Source organism: Periplaneta americana, chromosome 8 (assembly GCF_040183065.1).
Source record: "Periplaneta americana isolate PAMFEO1 chromosome 8, P.americana_PAMFEO1_priV1, whole genome shotgun sequence".
Classification (NCBI taxonomy): Eukaryota; Metazoa; Arthropoda; class Insecta; order Blattodea; family Blattidae; genus Periplaneta; species Periplaneta americana.
This window is the reverse complement of record NC_091124.1, coordinates 141,481,155-141,505,794: the sequence shown is the minus strand read 5'-3', so window position 1 is coordinate 141,505,794 and position 24,640 is coordinate 141,481,155. Positions and strand designations below refer to the sequence as shown.

The window sequence follows — 24,640 nt, the reverse complement described above, 5'->3', positions numbered from 1 at the left end:
AATATGTCCATACATATTAGGGGAAAAAATTAGAATAAAATTTGCATAAATTTGTCCCAAAATTAATATTTTTTCTTGGTTTGGCATGTTGTGTGCGTGCATGTGTGCGCGGGTGTCTCTGTGTCTGTATGTTTGGATGTGTGTATGTGCGTCTTTATATTTGAATTTATATAATCATGTCTGGTGTTTGTGTGTGTGTGTGTGTGTGTGTGTGTGTGTGCGTGCGTGCGTGTACATAGCTCTGTTTGTGAATGTGCTGAACTATGGTTGTAATATATAAATGGAAGGAGAGTTGGATGAATGGCAGGATGGATGGATGGATGTGTGGGTAGATCGTTAGCTGCAGGATGGGTCCACTTATTAAATTATATGCTTAAATTTAAAAACTTTCTTTGTATACATTATATAGCTATAGCAGTATACAAGTAATAGTGGAATATGCCCTAATTGTAGTTCGTAATATAATAAATATAAACATTGATTTCACTCTCTATAACCAGTATCAATCAAATTATATTTGTATTTTAGTTATAATTTTCTAATCATAATTCGAGAGAGATCGACTAGGGGGGAGAGGGAGAAGAGACGAGGTAAATATCAATACAAATTGATACAATATCAATATTGCAATCAACGAAGGAAAGCAGTGAGGTCTGTCTTGGGACATAACAATAAATCCTGTAATATTGACCCTACAAATATTTCTGACCATTTTTCAAATATATTCTCCTTTCCTAACAATAATGTCCGACGTGATTATCCGACATATGCTTCAGAAATGGAAAAGATTATGAATGAAGACACATTTGAACCACTAGTAACTCCGAATGAAGTTGCTTCAGTCATTTACGGTACGGCAGTTGATACCTCCCCTGGGCCGGACCATGTTCTCGTACGAGCGATCAAAGATACTCTAGCATATGAGGCCATAAGTCTAATTGCAACATGAATGCTCCAGTCAGGAACAGTTCCCCCTAAGAAGCAAGGACAGTTTTGGTTCCCAAGTCAGGAAATAGTCAAGAAATATCTAACTGGCGTCCAATAACCATCTCTTCCTTACTTCGTAGGGTAATCGATCGCATTTTGGACAAGAGATTGCGGAATTTCATATCATTTAATGACTATCAAACTGGTTTTTCTAAAACACTAGGGACACCAATAAATACTTCAATTCTCTGATCAGTTCTTCATGCTGCTAAAACAAAAAAGACTGACGTAACAATTGTCTTTCTGGACATCACGAAAGCTTTTGATAGTGTTGGCCATGACCACATAACAGCTACTTTACCACTAAATTCAATAACTCACTTTCTAGTTACAGACAAACATATCAAGGTCTACCTCAGGGCGCTGTCCTCAGCACAACTTTATTCAATATTTATATAAATGACTTACCCTCCCTGTTAGAGGAATCAAACATGAAAACAGCAATATTTGCAGATGATACAGTATAGTTTTGTGGACTTCCGGATCTTACAGACATAGAGACAAAATTCAAAATTCTGCTCTTACAGCTCTAAGTCAACTACATGAATGGAATACATCACATTTGATGACACTCAATTTAAACAAAAGTAACTACCAAATATTTTCACTTGGTAAAAAAGAAAGAGAATTCAATATCCAATACAATGGCCAACACCTTCCTAGGATTTATGAATCCAAATATCTTGGAGTTATTTTCGATAGTAAGTTAACATGGAGCAACCATTTGAAATACATTTCTGAAAAAGCTCGTAAAAGATTCTCCCTTCTAGAAAGACTAGCAGGAAAGAAATGGGGATGCTCTAGAAATACTTTGAACACCACATACAAAATGTTTATACAGCCAGTGCTGACATACTGCGCAGAAATTTTAACTACTTCACCTTTCATAAACGAAATAGAATATGTTCAAAACCAAGCTCTCAGGCTCGTTACTGGTGGAATCAAAACAACTCCAATAGATTCTATGAGATTCCTCACTAATGACAACAGAAGAAATAGCACTGATTCAATATGAAAAACTTATGAGATTAACAGGAAACAACTGGCATTCATACAGTCCTCTCTGTAGATTAAAAACTCAAAAAAATTTCATATCCATGGTTCGAGAATTAAAACAGAAAATCAATATCCCGAATTTAAAAGAAAACTACCAAACCCTTTCACTCTATTAAATATAGAGTATAATCTAAATTTAACAGAAGAAATACTGAAATCAGAAGTAAACACTGAAATAATGAAACAATTGTCTTTAGAGACAGGTAACTTACCCTCCACAAAACTGGCTTCATTTATACACCGACGGATCCTTGATCTCCAGAGAACAAGGTGCCAGTGCAACTGTTATGTGCTGTCTCTTCTCATTTTATATATCTCTTGGATATGGAACAACTTCGATGGAGAAATCATTGCAATACGTGAAAGTCACAGGAATCTTCTATGCCACATCAATAAATTTAAGAATGCAGTTATATTGTCAGACTCCAAAGCAGCTATTCTATCAATAGTCTCTAAACATACACCTTCATCTCAAACAGCAGAAATAAATAAAATGCTCTCTCAATTAATATCACTCAATAAAAGAATTGTATTCCAATGGATACCATCCCATTGTGGAATCCTGGGAAACGAGAATGCGGATGCTTTAGCAAAGAAGGGCAGCACTGCTACTTACAGACCTGTTACTAAATCTACATATTACTCTGTGAAAAGATTTATTAAATCTACATACTTAGACTTCAACAAACAAAATTTGATAACACAATCTCAAGGGAAAAAATGGAACTCTCTGCATCATAATCCACAGTTAATTCCCGATTTACCACGAAAATCGTCTGTAGCTGCATTTAGACTGGCAACAGGCCATGATTGTTTGGCCAAACACCTGCATAGAATTGGAATATATCAGTCCCCTAACTGCCCATTGTGCAACTCAAACCAAGAAATGGATTCGGAACACCTAAAAAACTGTGCTCCAGTGGCTGACCATGACAATATCTTTGAAAAATATTGGAGTGCAAGAGGTCAAATGACTTTATCGTCAAATGCCTGGCATTAGAAAACAACAACAACATAAGAGCTACTTTGGAAAATTCTCCTGTCCCATCATAACTTACCCAACTTGTGGGAGTTCTGCAGGAATTGAATTAGGTCACACAAAAACTTAGCCAATTGTTCTAAAGAAAGGAGTCATGCAAGGATCTCCTCTGTCACCAGCTTTATATAATTTAGCAAGAAATCATATTTTAAATGAGCTATACGAACAGAAAATAACATCAACTTTTGGATTTGAACTTGTACCATGACTGCCTTTTAACTGTTCTTGGCTTTGACAACAATACCGTAATTATTGGTAAAGATGAAGTTTCCGCTATTGAACTGACAAGAATGGCTTATCAAAGATTTACAGATATTGGGCTAAAATTAAATCCTAATGTCCGTAATTATAAATATCTTCAAGGGAAGTTGTCGGACACAATTTCAGTATTTATCCTGATTTTGAAATTCGGTGTTTTGGTACAAACGACTCTATTCGCTATCCGGGAGTAAACTTCTCTGACCCAATTGTTTTCAATCTCCAGTCAACATTAAAAGATCTAAATAATAAAGTTGAAACTCTTAACTCGTCACCTTTTCTTCATGCAGACCAAAAATATTGTGTTCTAAACACCTTCATCTGTCCTTCCTTAATATATCAATTTCAAATCATCTCTTCTGAACTCATACCAAAATATTTCTTGGACAATGCCGAGAAATTAATAAAAAATGCACTGAAAGAGATACTGAATCTACCTACAGACATTCCTGATGCAATGGTCTATAGTCCCAGAAAGTACAAAGGACTAGGAATTTTTCGAACAAAATGAGAAGCACTATTACAACAAATTAATGCCCTACGATGTTTACACAGATCTGAAAATCCATATATCATACAAACACGTCAGGTTCATGAAGAGAGCATTAGATGTGCCCAATCCCTGAACATTGTTCCAGAAGATGCCTTATTTCACAAGAATAACCATTTTTTAAATGCTACAAAGATTCGTAATCTTCTGAGGAACAGAGAATTTGATATTTGTTGTCGTCATCTACAGAAAGGGAAAGGCGTAGTTTTGTTTAAACAATATTCTGCTGTAAACAAATGGATTTGAAAATATGAAGGACTCTGCAACAGTGAATGAAGCGATGGTATTAAAATGGTTGGAAATTTTGCTGCAGTACGTGCTGTGCCAGGAAGATCTCAGGACAACCGTTGTAGGCATTGTCACAACGAGGTTGAAACTCTTGCACACGTCCTGCGATCCTGTCTGCATGGCGAAGCTCTGCAAAACGCTAGACACCACCAAGTACGATCAATTATATCCACTGCCCTTAAAGATGCTGATTACAACACATTTGAAGAAGTACATGGTCTCTTCGTCACTGGCAGTACATGGCACATAAATATAATAGCTTTCAAGGAATCTACAAAATCTGGATTCATAATTGATCCCACTGTGCGTTTCGAAACGAATGAGGAACAGCTGACTGAAGTGGATAAGGAAAAAAAGAATATCTACAATCCTACCATTCCCTATTATCTCCAAAAATACCAGCTAAAAGAACTTGAAGTAATCAGACTTCTGGTTGAAGCAAGAGCCACCGCTACTGTCTTCATGAAACATGTGTTTAAGAGACTTGGAATACCTACATCTATTATTCCGATTGTAACCTTAGCTGCATTGAAAGGATCAATTGCGCTACTAAAGCTTCACCTATATTCAAAACTAGCCGTACCCGTGCACTCCGCTGCACCTGTTAGAAATAAATATAAAGTAATTACATAATTAAAATAGGACGTTTGATCCAGGGAACATTCGTTTTTGATAGAAGGATAAATCGTTTAATATGTTACTTAATTTAAATTGTATTTAAATAATTAAAATGCGATCATTTTGGTCCAGAAAGCACTCCTTTGGTGCAATGACAATTCCTTTAACATGTTTCTTAATTTTTATTACATGCAACCATAGTTTAATGAAGATTGACATCATTTAGATTTAATGTGTATACGTTATTTTACTTGCTATATGTTTCCATTGAATTATGGTAATAACTTAATTTTAACCCTTGTTGTTTTCTACATATTCAGTAAATGCCGCTTGGCCCACTATGGTTCCGAACCCTTCAAATAACTTAAATTATATTATATTATATTATATTATATTATATTATATTATATTACATTGCATTATTATATCAGAAGTTACTGTAATAACATTATAGTATTATGTCCATCTAGAGAAACTACACTTTCCAATGGTGAAATAATAATTAATTACACAAATCGGTTAATTTAGCTTCCGATATTACTTCATACAAACACAGAAACATTCTCTGTAGGCTATCTTTCATAGCTTTCGATTGTTGTTGTCCAAGGCCCCTTATTGACCAAGTCATTTGTTTTTTATTTCGTTACACGGCCTTAGATGGCAGTTATTTTAATTTTAAAACTCATTTATCTCATTAAATATCAGTCCTATCAAAATTTTTCAAAGAATAAAACTTATCGAAAATTATTTTTAAAGAATCTTTTGTTATGTAACATTTTTCACAAAAATCAATAATACGCAAGATATTTCGATTTATTTAATTCAGGTCCCCTTATAACCCCCCTTTTAAATAATGTATTTGGAATTCCATATAGCCTAAAATCTAAGTTACAACGAACTTAATTCATATTCCAATTTTCATCGAAATCCGTTCATCCATTATCGCGTGAAAAGGTAACAAACATAGAGATAGACAGACAGACAGACAGACATACAAACAAAAATTTCAAAAAAGCGATTTTCGGTTTCAGGGTGGTTAATTATATATGTTAGGACCAATTATTTTTGGAAAATCGAAAATTACCAGAAAAATTTCGGCTACAGATTTATTATTAGTATAGATGAAACTAAGCTCATTAGTATTCTTTAATTTTTCGTATTATCTCTTTCTCCAAAACTAGGAATATTTCCACTAATCTAAAAATATATTTGCAGCCCTGTACTTGTAGGTGTTTCATTTGCCAAAACAAAATCAATGGTTCAATGAACTTGTAAATATTTATAGGATGCTTAAGTACTTTTCGTCCCTTGTGGCAGCTCACGAATGGTGAGAAGATTTCTAAATGAAAATTTTATTCCATAAAACTTCAAACGATCTTTGCTCTTTAAAATAAAGCTTAGGTGAATGCTAGAAACATAAAACATAATTTATTTGGTGTTACAAATATAGTTATACGTTCGCCAAGTTCTTAACTTCAATTAATTTTTCCATTTATACACAATGATGGGTCTAAAAATCAATTAGAAATTGAAACTAGAATATAGGTTGAAATAAACTTATACTTACCTTTCAATATTTGTAGATATCTATTGACTGCATAGTTACAGCCCATAATGCAGTATAATTCTTTGGGAGGTAGTAAATCCTGAGTTCCATTCTGCAGAGAGAACATAACGTTATCCAACCAGCCAAGGTCTTAAATTGTCCGCATAGAAAGAAACAATTGCCAAGCAGTAGTGACTATACAACAATCGAAATATAATACTGTAGTGATAAGTATCTCTGATTGGCTGAACTTCAACGGATTCTTACATTCAATTTTTAAAAAGGTACGAAATAATCTAATAATCTATATGAGATCGTTTTCGTAACTTATCTATAATTATGAACAATAAAAATTACTAGTTTTGTTTTTGTTCTTATGTGTAGAACTATATAAAACCTTTTTCACAAGGCTCTTGCCTGTATAGATAGGCTATAATGTCGAAAAAAAAACTAAAAATACATTCATAAAAGCAATAAAAAATTGTGACGTACTTACACAAACATTCTGACAACTGGATTCAAGTGCTCTTTGCCATGACTGACATCCTCTGGAACACTGAAACAATAAGTGAAATACATTGATGTAATACCCACAATTCTAAAAATCGAATTACGAGTGTCACTACTTTGCACCTTCTTGTCTTTCTCATTTCCTTCTCTACTACCCATAAATTTCAGGACTCTGAAACATCAAGAAGACATAAAATAGTGTATGCTGATACCTAAAATCAGTTTTCATTTAATTTGTATGAATATGTAACACAGGGCTTCATAACATAATTCTACATTTGAAGGGTTGTGGGGAAGAACGATGAGGGTCCAATAATAACAAACTTTAGGAAAAATGAATTTTAAATTTTAAAACACCCTGGTTTAATTCGTATGCGTAATGTCATTACCAGGGAAAGGATTTATATGTAAATACATATTTACTTATAAAGCTAATATAATTTATATTTTGCATTATCTTTATGTTTCACAATGTGTAGGGTTGAAAAATCCTACTTTTATTTTCCATATTTTTCCATATTTTAGAGTTTAGTACATATTTTCGTTAATTTCCATATATTTTCCATATTTCATATAAAACAGTCCATATTATATTAGGTTTAACAATAAAACAAAACAAAATTCCATAAACTTTTAAAAATACATTTCAACAATAGAGATTTAAACACATGTTCAGTAATCCCTTTAACATCAGAGTTATTTGAAAATTAGCAGTCCTATCAACAATGGGAAAGTAAGTTACAAAACTGTATTAATTTAATTTAAAATTTTTAACAGACTTCAGTTGTGCAGCTCAACAGTTAAATGCCAGTCAGAGTACACATAGATTCAGTTTTGTAAATCATACTATAAAGACGGTAAATATGCCAAAAGTACGTCATTCAGTCAATTTAAAATCAAAACTAACAAGTTACATTTCAGAATTTAAAGAAGATGGTTTATCAACTGACAATAAAATATTATTTTGTAATTTGTGTCAGTGTGCAGTATCATCTACACAAAAGTTCCTGGTGCAACAACACATTACAACTAGTAAACATCAGGCCAACAAACAACTAAATTCCAAGCAGAGACAATTGTTTTTAACACAACCAACAACATCGAATGTAAGATCTGAGTTTAACATCGACCTGTGCCGTTCTCTCATCTCTGCTGATATTCCTCTCTACAAACTAAAGAATAAGGTCTTCAGGGAATTCCTTGAAAAATATACTCAACATAGAATCCCGGATGAGTCAACACTTAGGAAGACGTATGCTCCATCCATCTACGATGAGACAATACAGAAGATAAGAGATGAAATTAAAGATAGTTCAATTTGGGTTTCCATTGATGAGACTCCCGACAAAGAAGGTAGACTTGTTGGTAATGTAGTTATCGGTTTGTTAAGTGAACAATATTCTGAACGAATTCTTTTACATTGTGATGTTCTAGAAAAGTGCAATAACCAAACTATAGTTAAACTGTTCAACGAAGCTATGGGTATCCTGTGGCCAAAGGGTATTATGTACGATAATGTGTTATTCTTTATTAGCGATGCTGCCCCTTATATGGTCAAAGCTGGACAAGCATTATCTGTTGTATATCCTAAATTGACTCATTTTACTTGTGTGGCGCATGCATTTCATCGTGTGGCAGAAGTGGTCAGAGACAATTTCCCTAAAGTAGATTTGTTGATTTCATCAGTGAAAAAAGTATTTCTCAAAGCTCCCAGTAGAGTTAACGTGTTGAAAGAAATGTACCCTGAAATTCCATTGCCACCAAAGCCAATTTTAACTAGATGGGGTACATGGCTAGAAGCAGTTGAATATTATGCCGAACATATAGACTCTATTAACAATGTTCTCCTTGCATTGGACTCTGAAGATGCAGTCTCAATTGATACTGCGAAAACAGTTACCTGTGACATAAGTGTGAAGAATGACTTAGCTCACATTCAGCATACATTTTCATGCATCATAAAAACGCTCAAAAGTCTCCAAAATAGGCACCTTTCACTATCTGAAAGTTTTGAAATTATAAATAGTACTGTGGAACAACTGAATCGTGGTAGAGGTAAAGTTGCAGATGCAGTAAGAGCTAAGGTGGACACTGTACTTTCAAAAAACCCTGGATATGAAGAACTACAAAAGGTTGTTGCTGTGATGAGTGGTGAATCAACAGTGAAGATTAACTTGGACTTATCCCCAGCAGACATTGTGAAATTGAATTATGTACCAGTTACTTCTTGTGACGTCGAACGCTCTTTTAGTCAGTATAAATCTATCCTCAGAGACAATAGAAGAAGATTCACTTTTCAGCACTTGAAAGAAATGTTTGTAACCTATTGTTATGGTAACAGACAATAAAAATTGTGTTTTGTTGAAACTACATTGGAAGATAAGGTACGTCCATTATATTTTTTGTTTAGTTTGATTAAAATGTACCAATATTTAACGTACATAGTCATTTTTTTATAATTTTAAGTCCATATTTAATTCCATATTTTGGTAAAAATCCATATTTAATTCCATATTTTGGTAAAAATAACTACATATATATTTACATATTTCATATATTTTTAGTCCATATAAATCCGTTCCCTGGTCATTACTTTTAATTTTGTTTATTGCATCTGGAGATTTTGTAATAACCATGTAAGCCTCTATTAGTTCTCAACGTAATCCAATAGATGGCACCTCAAACTAAAAAATTTCATTTTATGGACCCTCATCGCTCTTCCCGCCAACCCTTCATTTGTTTTGAACCAGTTAAATAGAATATGAGTATTTATAAAGTCTATCTATTGAACTATCAGATAAAATTCTGTTCTTTGTTAAAAAATCCATAAAATAATTTCAGTGCATTCCCTGTCAAGTTAGTCAATGTAGAAAGAATATTTTAAAGAGATAGCGAAACTTTTACTTTGTGTTCTTTAACTTCCGTAAATTAGCAACAATAATTTGAAGTTATTATTCTCATGTTTGATTTTATTATAAATTGAATGACATTGTTTAAAGAATTTTTGCTCACTTTTTAAAATTATTTATATTCCTTATCAGTTTGTTTTTATCGATATTCCCAGTAGAGGAAGTGAAAATTCATTTCTCTGAATCAATGGTGATGATGATGATGATGATGATGATGATGATGGTGGTGGTGTTGTTTAGTCAACTGTCCGGAGACGGGTCTGAACCTCACACATGATACCAACAAGGCACCACTTATGAGCAACTAGGCCAGGAAATAATGGGGTAGGGTGACCAGTTCCTTTCCCCCTCAATTGCGTACATCACCCATTAGCGACATATTACACTAATTAGACTTCAGATGCATACAAACAATTTGTTCTTCCTTTGACACATATCGTCAAGTGAGATGTACTGCCTGATAATAGGTATACATACCAGCCAAAACCTCAGTCAGAGGCAGATGATGATGATGAAGATTATTATTATTATTATTATTATTATTATTATTATTATTATTATTATTATTATTATTATTATTATTTTAGTCGGTTATTTAACTACCCTGTAACTATCAGCTACCTCCAAAGTTATTTAGCGTAAATGCACTGGACTACTACCCAAGAGATGGGACAATAGCTGGTCCAATACTTCCACAGAATGAGGCCTGATAAATAGGGGAAACCATAATGAAGTGAAGAAGAAGAAGAAGAAGAAGAAGAAGAAGAAGAAGAAGAAGAAAAGAAAGAATTGCCGATATCGAGATGGTATTTGGTGAGATGAGACTGAGAATTTGCCATAGGATTACATGACTCCAGTGGCGGCTCGTGAACTTGTGGATTGGGAGAGCTGCAGTAGATTTCGTACATACAAATTTCACTTCTTGATACCATTACTAATAAGTATAGGACAAAAATAAATGCACTGCATATCGAAAAACCAAAACTTCCTGACTTAGTTGGGAGATGTCTGTGGGACCATTTGCTAATCCCTAAGAAAAACTAATACCATCGATTTCAGTCTGAATTTCAGATCGGCAGACACTCAACTTACAATCTACCAGTTCATTCTGAATTGTCTTAGAATAACCTTAAACAGTGGCATGTTCCAAATGATTTTTGAGAGACTCATTTAGATTACTCACGAACTGTAGCAACCCACGAAACACATCAGGATTCTTCGAATCGTTTTTTCATCATGTCCCCTAAGGGGAAGTTCCTATTGGCCACAAAATTTGATACAATCAATATTTTTTTAAAATAATTTCACGATTTTTTCTCACTTCTTGATTATGTTTGAGAATGCTTGTTCTGTTCGTTTTACTTAATTGCACAGCAGTATGAGTTGCGTAACATAGCCAATGAAACAACATTTTCAGGCGAGACTGCAAAGATTCGTACATTTTGCTTTTTAGGGGCAAATGTCTTAAATCTGTCACACCACTCCTAGTCCATGCAGCATCACCACCGAAGAGGAGGCAAGGAAAACAAAATACAGATTTTTTTTTTTGTTCACATCCACGTAACCACAAATGCTTAGCGTAAATTTCATTGTTATACATCCTTACATATATGCACTATTTCGGCTGGATGAAGCTTAGGTAAGATTTAAGTCGGGTAACGGACGACCCTTTAATTTCACTTCATTACATCAATATTCTCCGCAAGGGAAAGTTGAGAAAAATAAAATTAATATTCTGTAATTCACACACACTCATGCTTGCAAATTTGCACTGGTTAAGTTACGGTATTAAGACGTCACACCAAAGCAACACTCAGATATACTGATGGTCAACAATTTTCTAAAACTGGAAAACAAGTCTCTTTCGTATTTTACGTGCTATATCAAAAGGATTCTACTCGTGCAATCATTTTGAGTTAAGGCAAATATTAGGTTCTGCTGGAGGCTGGATATATACGTAATAATAAGGCAAAACAGAATATTAATTTCGTTATATTAACTCGATAAGATTCTACAACAATAAGTATGTGAAAAGAAAATTTACATTTTGTCATTAAGTTTCAAGGGAATAGAGAACCCATTTGACGCAGCATTACAATAACGGTGTGGGAGGAGAGGAAAGATCCCTTGTCGCCTGGCTCTGTAAGCCACTGCAGCGAAATATGGGTTTTAACAGCGGCAGTTTCCCTTTGCTTCCCTTCACCTCTCTACCCCCTGACCATGCAAGACACACTCTCTATGAGCTGACCACCCTGCAGATCCCAGGACGACTTTGAATGCAGTGTTAATTCCAATACAGTCGACGCGCAAAAAGATAATGCATAAGATAATAGTAGGCCTACATATTCCCGGCCAGATGAAATATAAAGCAATTTACCAATAAAAGCTGTAACAATTCTTCTAAAAATTAAAATAAATATTATTTTTATTTTCCTGTCAAAGCAGGGAGTGCTGCAGCTCCGCAGCTCTTATGGACGAGCTGCCCTTGCATGACTCTCATCTCACAGTTTTGTAAAATCTCGGAAAAACCCAACCAGGTATTCAGGTCAAGCACGCTAGAGCGCAGCTCCGGATGTGATAATGATGGTGATGGTGGTGATGATGATGATTTCTTGTACCTATAGATAACAAAATTGAGGAGCTTATTTTCAAAACGACCCTTGTCCATTCCCATAACTTTGTGGAAAATCATGAAAAACGTTTTTAGGTCTAAAATTCCTTACCATCTATACATGAATCACTTATTTATTATCCAAAAACATATTTTTGTGGGAAATTAAACAAAACTGTTTATTGAAAATACTAAATATTAAAAAAAAATCTGAAAACATGATATGTTATACTACAAAATAAAGGGAACATGTTAAGGAAATTTTTAGTTACTATCATCAAAATTGTCAAGCATACAGCTTTTTGAAAAGGCTGGACAAAGGGCCTTTCTTAAATAAACACATTTTTTCCATTCTTCAATAAAACCTTTATTACAAAAATAAGCAGAAAACATGAGATGTAGGCCTGTGTTTCCTTATTTTTTTACCCCTTCCCTTCTGTTTTGCTTCCACTTGCCTTCCTACTTTGCTTTTTGGCCATGAAGATGTTAGAGTACGGAACAATTCGCTTTTGTCTTCGGGAATGTCGGGCAAAAGCGATTTCAGGTCACGAACTTTGTCCCCTGTAATGGGTTGACAATCAGTGTAAGCCTTTTGGTTTGGCAGAGCTATTTCTGCTCCAAATGCAAATAGAAAGTACTTGGTTTGTAATCCTCCAGTGTAAGGTAATGCCTCTACGTATCCATTGCTTTCTTTGTCCAGATGAACTCGTGGTATGTTGATATTGCAAAGACTTCTCTTTCCTTTCTTAGAATTCTTCAATCTGTGAACTTGGCTTTCTTCTGATACATGAGATTTCTTATACGCTGTGGAAAGTCCAAGATGTCTTCAATTTTAACAAGCCTAACACGAAATTTGTGACTTGCACTTGCAATAATTTCTATCACATCTCTGACTGTATAATGTCTATCCACTTTGTTTGGGCTGCGCTTCACAGTACCAAAATCCCAGTCATTTGGCAGGTATGAATGCCCTCGTATTGTAGTCTGTACACAACTCTTGAAAAGCGACCCGTATGCACAAGTGCCATCAAGAAGCAAATCATGGCATGATTTTTGTTTTTCTTTGCTGCGTTATCAATGTAAATAAACAGATCATCGATATTACTTGACACCTCTTCCCTCACATATGTGACAAGAAAGAGCACACTTCACTACTCCCTTTCCTTGCAATGCCTTCATGATATACAAAAAGTAGGCCTCACCAGACTTAACATTGTGAATAGAACATACATTCAGTGTCAGCGGCCTTAAGTAAAACACCTGTTAGAATGGAATATGAGGTCGATATGTATTCTTCATTTAATCAATGGTCAAACATAAAACATTGTCTTTATCTTTGTAGTATTCCTTCATTTGCTTCGTCGGTCTAGTTGGCGCAGTTGGTATAGTGCTGGTCTTCTATGCCCAAGGCTGCGGGTTCGATCCCGGGCCAGGTCGATGGCATTTAAGTGTGCTTAAATGCGACAGGCTCATGTTAGTAGATTTATTGGCATGTAAAAGAACTCCTGCGGGAAAAAATACCGGCACACCGGCGACGCTGATATAACCTCGGCAGTTCCAAGCGTCGTTAAATAAAACATAACATTTTTCATTTGCTTCAGTGATGAATACGAGTAAAATTAATTGCTCCTCCTTTTGTGAACAATTAGTTGAGCTTCTGCCACTCTCTTAGCAGTTTCATTAAGAGTGAAGCTCCTCGCATTCACAGTATGTATCTATCTGCGGTCTACCAAACCTGTAGTCAAAATGCTTTTTAAAAATGTTATAGTAAAAACTATATTTTACAGAACAATCAGAATATTTCTCCTTAAAAAGAGTATACATTTTTTAATGTCGAACTTTACATCAAGGTAGTGTACTTCCTTGGATGAATAATGACTTGTTTTCAAGGAAAAACTTGCAATGTGAACTTTTACTTGCATCACTGTAGTGACTGGAATAGTCTTCTGGTTCTGTTGTTTGCCTCTGTTGTCCTTTGTGGGGATTTATCCAATAAAATGAGTTTTTGTAACCTTCTCACCAATAGCTAACAGATTCATGAATGCTTTTTACATACTTCCAATTACCGTTCACCAACCATTACAACCCAAGTTTATTTATGAAAGTCTTTACTCCAGGACATAGGGCCATTCGTAAATAAACAGTTATTACGAAACCCCATATTACACACACAATGAGTTGGACATGAGGCCTTTCTTGCCTATATGAAGCGCCTTGGTATAAGGATTTCATCCATACAATAAAATGAAAATGCCTATTTTGTGGACAAAGGGCCTTTCTTAAATAAGCGATTCATATATTTTTTAAGATGGGCCATGACATTAGCTCTGCCAGAGCCTTCTTTAGTTACAAGCCGGAGCATAGGTAGGTTTGGCAACGCAGAGTGGAGGCGGGCGGCGGCATTTAGACATGACGTTTGACGTTTTAGCGCTTTGATTTCGTTATCACATGTACATTTTCGACATTAATTGATACAAAACTAAGTGCATATGATCAAGATTCAGCGTATTGATGTACGTAATTTATTACGGAATCCGAAATGGTATTTTATTTGAATTTCAGAATACCGCCTAAGTACTTGCACACAGCCACTTATAACTTCAAAAAAATTAAAATCATACGTTTTTTCAATTGTTGGTACTAGGGAAAATAAATAAATACTTAAAGAAATGTTACTTCTACCAAAAATAAATAAAATAACGACGTACTTTCGCAATACCCTATTCAAATCAATTAACCATTATGTGGCTATTAAATTGACAATGTTTTGTCGCTTTATGTTGTTTCACCTTTGACGTAAAAGGTCTAGAATATCATTTAGGCCTACATTTTAATTCCGTGTGATCTGTCGTGCTTTTCAATAAATATTTCCGATACCCAGGAAGCCAGTTTTAGTTTGAACCTCGCCAGTCATCATAACAATACTGTTATCCTAAATTGTTATAAATTTAAAAAAATAGAATTTTAAATAGGCCAAGGCCAAGTATAAAGATCTATGAAAAAATTAAGAAAAATACCTTCAACATACGTAACAATACACATCATTATCTATTAAGTATGTGCCAATTAGCGTAAACTTAGTGAACTTAAATCCTGTAAATACGAAGTGAAAATAAACGTGTTTATAACTAATTTATTACAAAAGGAATAATATTAATAAATAAACCTTGAAAACCACAAAGTGAGTGTATGCATCTACAAATTATAGATAGTTCTGACGTATAGCAGGCATTCCGAATATTCAAAACTGAAACTTATTTTATGGGATCACAAAACAGCTGTTTACAATGAACTTGAAAATCAACGGCGTAACTTTATTGATATAGCAGGCGAGACCCAACAATTTGGCTAGAATTCTGATACATCACAAACCACAAGTACGACTATAAACATGTAGTTAATACAATATTTAATATTTACTTTGTCATCACTAGCCGTAAAAATTTCCAAAGACTGCAACCATTATTTTTTTCATTTATTGTCTTGATTTTATTGCCAACACGCACATAGTTTATAATACATCAATAATGAACGTTTGGTACGACCGCGAACATAATTCCATCGACACACACTTATATTGTAACATAAATTTACATTGAAAATCGGCATTAGCACAAACACGTGTAATGTATGGTCGGCCTCCGGCTGACAGTTAATTACAGTGTTGCCGACGTATGGCTCCGGCTTGTAACTGAAGAAGGCTCTGGCTCTGCGAACGGAAAACAACTGATTGTCACATAGTGTGGTAGGCCTGTTGTTGTGGTAACAATAGTTGAGTTGGAAAAGTTACAGTTTCCACGCAGTGAGTGCTCAATAGCTCTCTTTGCGACATGCACACATTAGCATTGATAACGTTTCGTCTTTCATGCTCTGTCGATTTTTGCATTTTTTTTTTACCTTCGCGTAAATTGTCAATGAATGTTTTAACGTCAGCCATCTAACGTCAATCTCAGCAGCTGACAGTGTGGTAATCCATATTGGCAACATAACGCTGTAGTTCCAAGTTCGGCCGTATAACTGTTATGTCCCATTAAAAAAAAAACAAACAAACAAATCAAATAGGAGCATCAGAGTCTTTAATTCCAAAGCTGAAACTAATATTTTGTCGCAATTTTGCTGTGAACAGAAGTCAGTTTGATTCCAGTAGTCACTTTTAACGCCAGATTTTAATGGTTTAGAGCAGTGGTTCCCAACCTTTTTTGACTGACGACACACTTTACTGAACGCCCACGATATCGCGAAACACGTATTTGTTTTTATTAATAATAATAATAACAACAACAACCAGTGATTTTCTTCTAGAGAAAAAGGTTGTGGAACTCTGTATAGAAATTTTATAGCGGACGGGGAGATGATTATTGCTCACTGTACAGAAATTTTGTCGTTTTTATCCTTCTTTTCGTCCAAATAAGACTTTCAAGGTCTAAGCAAAATTCAAAGAAAAGTTATATTAAAAACATAGTTATTCAGACTTATTTCGCTTGCATGATGAAAAATGCAGGAAAAAAGTTCCGAAACGCGTTCCATTGCGTTCAGCCAGAAAAAAAGCACTCATAACTTCTATGTAATGTCGGACATTCACTGTTGTAGATTAGGGTACGTACACGTTGGAGCGACGATAAACCATAAACAATAAAAGAAGCAGCGATGCTATATCAGGGAGAATTGAAGCATGCATTGTCATTGAGGTGTGCATATTGGAGTAACGATAAAAGCGAAGATGCACGATAAAAGCGACGAAAAAGAAAAGTACCATTTTCTTCGCTCTTGTCGTTTATATGATCTCTGATTAAGATAATATTAATCTGTATAATTACCGGTGGTTGTCAATATATCCGAATATTAATCGATTTATTATTATTTCGGCATATTAAATTAATTATTGTAGATATTGGCAAATTGATCAGTTGTGTATTTATTGGTCATATGTTATGTGATCACAAAAACCAATCACAACGCAACGAATTTATTCTATCTTTGGGCTGAGAAACTGGTTTAATTTTGTACGTATTTAACTTATATTAACCTTGAACTTAGCAGCTGATATTTCCTATATATCTTCTTTCATTAAGTGAATGCATAGAATATCTTCTACTGATAAATCAAAATGTTTGCTTCCCGCGTCCTCGTTGCTCCGATATGAACACTTGATTCTTTGATAATATCAAAGCGTCGCTAGATCGTTTCTTTTATCGTTTATCGTTGCTCCAACGTGTACGTACCCTAAGTCGATGTTAACACGCAATCGAAGATTCTAAGAAACAAGCAGCAATTTGAATGGAATTAGAAAAAAACAAACGTATGTGTCAAAAATCCCAACCTATCTATACTGGATGTCTAATAAAAGATTTTTATTAACGTTTTTGGAAACTCACCCATTTAAATTAATGTGAAGTCTACGTTTAGTGGGTTGTACAGAATTTCTCTCTACGTGGCCTTATGGTTGATAGGCCAACACGTAAATCATCTTCAAGATGCAGCAGTCTATTTCTTTGTTTATATTTCACTATTTTCATGGTAAAAAATGCAGATACACACAAGTATGGCGTTGAAAACGGCAGTTCTAAATGTCTTTTTAGTTTATTTGGCAACATCGACTGATTGAACGAAACATTTCCGCATATAAGACACTCGAGATATTGTTTATATTCATCTCCAAGCCACGTAAAAGGTATTGCAAGTATTCATCACTATATTTACGAAACACAGTACGTTTTTATGAACCCTGAAAGGAATTTTCGCGCACAATATTTGAATTAGCACTACTGTCATCTAATTCTAACTCAGAGCTTGATTCAGATTGTCTTTTTCGAATTAAAAATTTGGCCATGATAAAATCTAAATAAAGCACTTTTCATAAAATAGTCAGTATAATACTGAAACATGAAACTGACCAGTATGTTCTGACGATTCTAAACTCTGTTTATTACTAAGTGGGAAGAGTAAACGAATTACTAAGCATTGTTGCAGGTGTTCACGTTTCATTGGTAATGTCTGTCTCAAAATAAAATGTACCATTTCAAAGACTTCGTTGTAAATAAGAGTGCGTTGTAAAGAGACTTTCTGGATGGCATAAAATTTATTTTTCAATTCCAAAATTTCGAGAACACTCCATGGGACTGCGCGACTCTGGTTTAGAAGGCGTTCTGAAGCCAAATCATGACAGTTGCTGTGTGCTTTTTTTTTTTTTTTTTTTTTTTAAAGAAGCGTGAAGCGCTGCAGCAAAGTCGTTCTTTTACTCTTTTTGCTGCAGCACCCGTGCAGCAAGCCCAAACACCGCTTTACGAGTTTGCTGCACGATCCATCATTGCGGAATGCGTGTTTTGGTCTTCCAACGTTTATTTATTTTAGTAGGTTATTTTACGACGCTTTATCAACATCTTAGGTTATTTAGCGTCTGAATGAGATGAAGGTGATAATGCCGGTGAAATGAGTCAGGGGTCCAACACCGAAAGTTACCCAGCATTTGCTCAAATTGGGTTGAGGGAAAACCCCGGAAAAAACCTCAACCAGGTAACTTGCCCCGACCAGGAATCGAACCCGGGCCACCTGGTTTCACGGCTAGACGCGCTAACCGTTACTCCACAGGTGTGGACTCCAATGTTTATTATTGTTAAAATCGTCTATAGTGGATTCCAGCTTAAGAAAAAAACATTGGCCTCGTGAGTCTTGCCTAGTACACTGTTGCCTCAAGTTGCCTCCGTTAGAAGAAAGAGTGAGGTGTAAGCACAGTCTAGTATATACAGTCACAAAGCTTGGGTTGTGAGGATGCTAGGAAGAATAGACTGTGCCGGTACTATTTCGCATTGTCTGTAATGAGGCGATATTAGCGATCCTAGTGGTTAGCAACTATCTATGGATGGATATTTACTACGTATTGAGCTTCGTGACTGTATATACTAGAGACTGTGGTATAAGTCTCTGTCTCACTCTCTTCCTAAACATACAGTGTTCTCGCAAGTTTATCATAGATACGTCAAATCCGCTCAAATGATAAAAAAAATTATTAATGCCATAATGATTCCTGCAAAAACATATGCATTATAAACAAATTATGGTTTATTTAACGACGTTCGCAATGCAAAGGTTATATCAGAGTCGTCGGTGTGCCGGAATTTTGTCCCGGAGGAGTTCTTTTATATGCTAGTAAATCTACTGACATGAGCCTGCCACATTTAAATATACATTATATCTTATATACATTATAACTAGACTTCGGACATTTAGGCCAGAACCAACTTTCAGGCACCTCAACCAGGCCCTAAATTAATAATAAAAAAAAGGTATAAATATGCAATTTCAGGCAGATAGATATACGATTTTAGACGCCTAAATGTTTTTATCCACTCAAACTACAATAACTATAACGATGCAAATAATTAGTGAATATTACGGTATACAGTGACAAAGACAGTAGAAAAATTATTGTGGTTAGGAACTTTATTCTTATCATGTTTTAAATTATGAATAATATTAACTTATTATTAACGAATTCATTGGCATCATTGCTCTCTATGGCTGCTGATATATACAGTATATCTCAATATTAGACTACAATTAAAAACTAATTCAGTTCCTATTAACACATTCACAATTGGCTTTACATGACATAATGATTATCTAGGTCTAAATTTTCTGTTTTGAGACTTTGCCTTTTGTTAGAACCACTTTATAAGCGTAAAATTATCTTTCCGCGCGACACTGCTCTTTTGTATTCCTACTGTCCGCTCAAGTGCTCAATAAGACCAGTTACTTCCCGGGAATTTCTTCATCTCTTCAACCAAACTATTACAATGTCTTTGAGTCTAAACTTTATCTTCAATTGTTGCACCAAAAATATGCCTACCTCGCCCTTGACGGAGTGGTTAGGCTCTCTGCCTTCCACTGTTACGTGCAGCACACGTTTTCCGTTATTAACTTCACACTATAATCAAACAAGAAGTTATGTTACATACCTAATGCCTTTATTGTTTAGTTGATAGTTAAATTTTGTGTACTTTATGTAATAAACGCAGACAATGTTCTACGTGTAACAGTGTAAAATCTTGGTCTCAACTGTACCACCTCTACTTTGTTAAGTTCCACAGCAGGACTGTTTGGCAAGAAAACGGTTGGCTATTCCACCAATTTAGTTGTATCCCGTTATTCGCAAATTAAATATATGGTAATTTTAGAGGAGTAACAATATTTTAGTACATTAAATCGATCTATTTATCCATGAAATTGTATTTAGTGAATTAAAGGATACTAATTAATTCCCAATTCTAAAGAAAAAATTTATAAATAGCTAATGGAACAGCCCTCCAAATGTTCAATGCTTTTTTCTTAATGTGAAATCCTCTATAGTAATAATAATTCCATGTCATTATTATGGAAGTCAAAAATATTTAACATGTTCGATTCTTTTAAGGTTAAATTTATTATTACAGTAATAGTAGCCAATATTAATTGTCCACCATTTTGCAGTCAGCTGGCTGAATTGCGGTTTTTTCGACCCGCTTTTTGCTGCAGCGCTGCATGAAGCGCTTAAAAAAAACTTACGGTTGTATGTAGAGTTATTTTTGTAGAATTCATGGACATAGAAAGCTCATTTCGTTATCAGGTGGACAAGAGACATTTTGAAAATGAACTCCTCAATTACAGTATTTTTCTCGCTAAAAATGAAGTTGCGATTGTCTTCCTTTCTTTCCCTAATTCATGAACATCCCGCCATCTAATATGTGTTGATTTATTTGTTACTGTCTGTCCGTTCACGTATTCCTTACAAGTATAACAAAACATATCGCAATAATAGACTGTAGTAGAAAAATGTTCAACTTTAACAATTCTGAGAAAATAATTATAGTTCCTATTTCATTTTTCAGACCGGCATTCTTTGTTTCTATTCACTGTATTTTTCTTCTCGAAAATGCGGTCCGACTATTAAAAATGTACAAAAGCAGTGTGACTCTTTCGTAGAATTGCTTGATAAGAAGAAAAATGGAATCTGATATCATACATATGGTAGTCAAGATCATGTATATTGTATAACACACCTTGGAATGTGAGGTCATGACTTAGTGTGCGGTGCGAGGGTATTAAAACGCTATTTATAGTTCAGTTTGTTAGCGAGCCTCTTCTATTGAATTAATAGCAATAATCCAAACCTATAAATGGTCCCAATTAGTCGAATTACGTTCCTTGTGTTGTAAAATGATCTAGTAATCTTAGCGTTGAAAGTCGATCACTGTTTCAGCACTCGGACGACAGATGGCGGACGTATGAAATGTCATTGACTGCCCGCAAGTGACAACGATAATCGAGTACAGCAGTTCAGTGTTGAACCATTGTTTCTCAAACTTTTCCAACTCACTCCCCACTCAGTTTATTAGTACAAAAAATGGTCACGTCCCACAGTGGTTCCAAATACAAATCTAGCAGGACAAAATTAATAACTCTCCTCGTTTCTAACAGATTTTCATAAAATTTTGTATACAGGTTACAATTGGCATTTTGCATTTGCGTGTAAACTCTGATTACGATTGGATAAAATAAACCACCCTTTCACAGGGGTTGAATTTTAAAGAATTATAATAATTTTACAAAACTGATTTTCGCAAGGATTGGAACGAAATCACAAATGCATTATATATTTTCTGTTTAATTTTAATGTGTGAAAGATGCTAAAAATACACAACATTCGTAGATATTGAGTTAAATATCATTTATTTTTAAAATAAAATAGCCTATATATTTATACAATTTTAACAAAACCGCTAACTCTGGTTAAATAAACCTACATTTGAAATATTTATAGATATTTTAGAGAGTTGTAACTCTATTCATTTTCAAACATAATCATCATCATCACCATCGTGATCCTGGAGCAGTCTTAGTAGATCTACAACAGAAGATACAGTTTTTCTACTCTTTTGGCGTTAGATACGAAGATTGTTTATCATCGGACCAGAGGAAATTCCATCAAATCCATCATCGTATCGGCTCTACAAAATTTGCGCGCGTGATAAGCTTATTCCCTGAAATTCTTGTAATCTTTATATCGGACTTCTTGGGGTTCCTCGGACATCATCCCAACAAAAGTAAGGCTTCCTTTATCAATTGCGCACCATGGATAAGTATTTTATGCACACTTTGCGGCATATAATACCACTTATATTTTTGGATGTATAATTATACAGTGCCCAAACAGTATTTTTTCAAACTCTCCCACTGGCGATTGTTTTAAGCAATGGTCGGCAAAGATTACGTCATATAAAATGCAGCCCGCAATACACAGCAAAAAGGAATGTAGGAGAGGAGGATATCCAGATTGCTTAACGTTGAATGAACAAGTGTTGGCTAAGGGGAGGGAAATCATGCCTTACCCCTCCGCCCTGCTTGTATATTAAGGGGTTGATTCGCGAGTAACGAAATGACGACCACTGGTTTTAAAGATGGTTCCAAATCTCCGAATTAAGCCTTCATCTACGCCAGTAGCTTCTGATGCCAAACCTGAAGAACCTCCGCGCGCTAATCCCGTCATTAGTCGTACCAAATTCTGGTTTAGGAATGTCGACAAGAAGTCCCATTTCTTTACGTAAGCGATCTTGTTTTCTTTTCTTTCATTCATTTTCGTGGCCCTTTCGGAGTAAAAACTTAACACTTGCTTTACCATTTCTGCTGCATCAGGCCTATATGTTGGTCTTAAATCCATTTCTGCGACAAGAGCAATCTCATCAACCAAGTGTGTTTCCACCAAAGGTCAGCTTCCTTTTCTGACTTTTCTCAGCACATTTACGAAACGGCTTTTGTGGACGATCTTTGTTTTTTCGTTGATAGACATAGTCTATTATTTTAAAAAGTCATTTTAACACTTAACCAATCCTTGTATTTCCTTAAGAAAATGTTGTAATACATAGAGGCAATTAGTCCATTGCTCTTTAAGTTTCATTCAGAATTCAGCACTTTTTTCTGCACTAATTTACGACCATGTCCCTCAGAATCTCCTAAACCATTTTAATTAATACATACTCAAACATACAGGCTAATCTTCTTAAAATATTATTTTCTTTTCACGAAATGTCAACTAGTTCTCTCTCTTCTTAGAATTCCGTCCACCATCACTAAAATATAAATAAAAGGAGAAGGTGGTTGAAGTTGGTTATAAAACCTTTATAATTACATACCTAAATGATTAATGTAAACGCTGAACCTGCTTTGACAGTGGCCTTTTGTGGCCTTTGCTTTTGCGGGCCTGCTACAGCAAATAAAATTTTAAAAATTTTCATGGAACACTTCTCTGTGTTTTAATGAGTATTATAACCAAATAACACAATGTTAAAGTTCGAAAATGCACTAAATATGTAGGGAAATACCTGTAGTTTTATTCATCGAAACTCGAAGGGGATTGGCAATATATTATATCTTCACACATCAATGTTCCGAAGGTAACTTGCCTGGCGATGCTAACGAGAAGAGTAGGCTATGTCTGTGCTGAACACTTGACTTCTACCTGCTCCTGCGCAGACCACAATAATTTTTATGAAAAACTGAATACGAATCGTAGATACACGACTATTTAGGATTAGAGAACTGCAGTGTTTATATTGTTTTGAAGATCAAACATTTATACCTTTTGTCCAGTCAGATTTGAGTTTGGAACCACTGTGCGTCCCACCCAAGCATGATGTATGAATGATTCTTGTTCATGAAATTGAACCGATAACAAAAATGTTTCGGTTTCTGCGTTTAAACATAATTCAGAATGAAAGTCTGTATTTAATTATCGCTAAACTATTCTTTCCTCAACTTTAGTACCGGTATACATTTTATCCAGAGTTTGAATTACTTGAATATTGCAAACTGTTCAGTCTAGTTCTTGGAACATTCACCGTGCAATTTATTTTAGGCCTATATATAAACATATCCTGCTTAAAAATTGCAGTTCTTAAGTTGTTAATGATAATAATAATAATAATAATAATAATAATAATAATAATAATAAAGAGAGAACACAACGATCAGAATAGATAACGACTGGAGCTACGAAGTGAGAAGTAGAATAATTTTAATCCGTTTTCTTAAAGCAGCACAAAAAATGGACAATTCGCGAAACTTATCAAGGACAAAATTAAGACAAACAATTTAGTTTTTAGTGTAGAGGAATGCTTAGTAACGTTAAAGGAAGCGATCGTAGACTCAGAAGAAAAGGAAAGGAACAGAAACATTTTGAAAGAAAAAATCAAGAATATCGTATCTAAAGGCGAGGTTAGTGACACAAGTGTGGTGA

The 24,640-nt window shown here is 34.8% G+C and overlaps 1 protein-coding gene across 3 annotated transcripts in view; it reads right to left on the bottom strand.

The window, feature by feature from the left end:
• Window positions 1-24,640, bottom strand: part of sev (receptor protein-tyrosine kinase sevenless) — a 526,422-nt gene that overhangs the window by 127,977 nt on the left and 373,805 nt on the right. For all 3 annotated transcript variants that reach the window (XM_069833737.1, XM_069833739.1, XM_069833740.1), the window contains exons 3-4: window positions 6,839-6,898; window positions 6,364-6,454 (exon numbers count right to left, since the gene is read on the bottom strand). In XM_069833737.1, coding sequence (XP_069689838.1) covers window positions 6,364-6,454; window positions 6,839-6,898 — 151 coding nt within the window. The remainder of the gene's footprint in view (window positions 1-6,363; window positions 6,455-6,838; window positions 6,899-24,640) is intronic.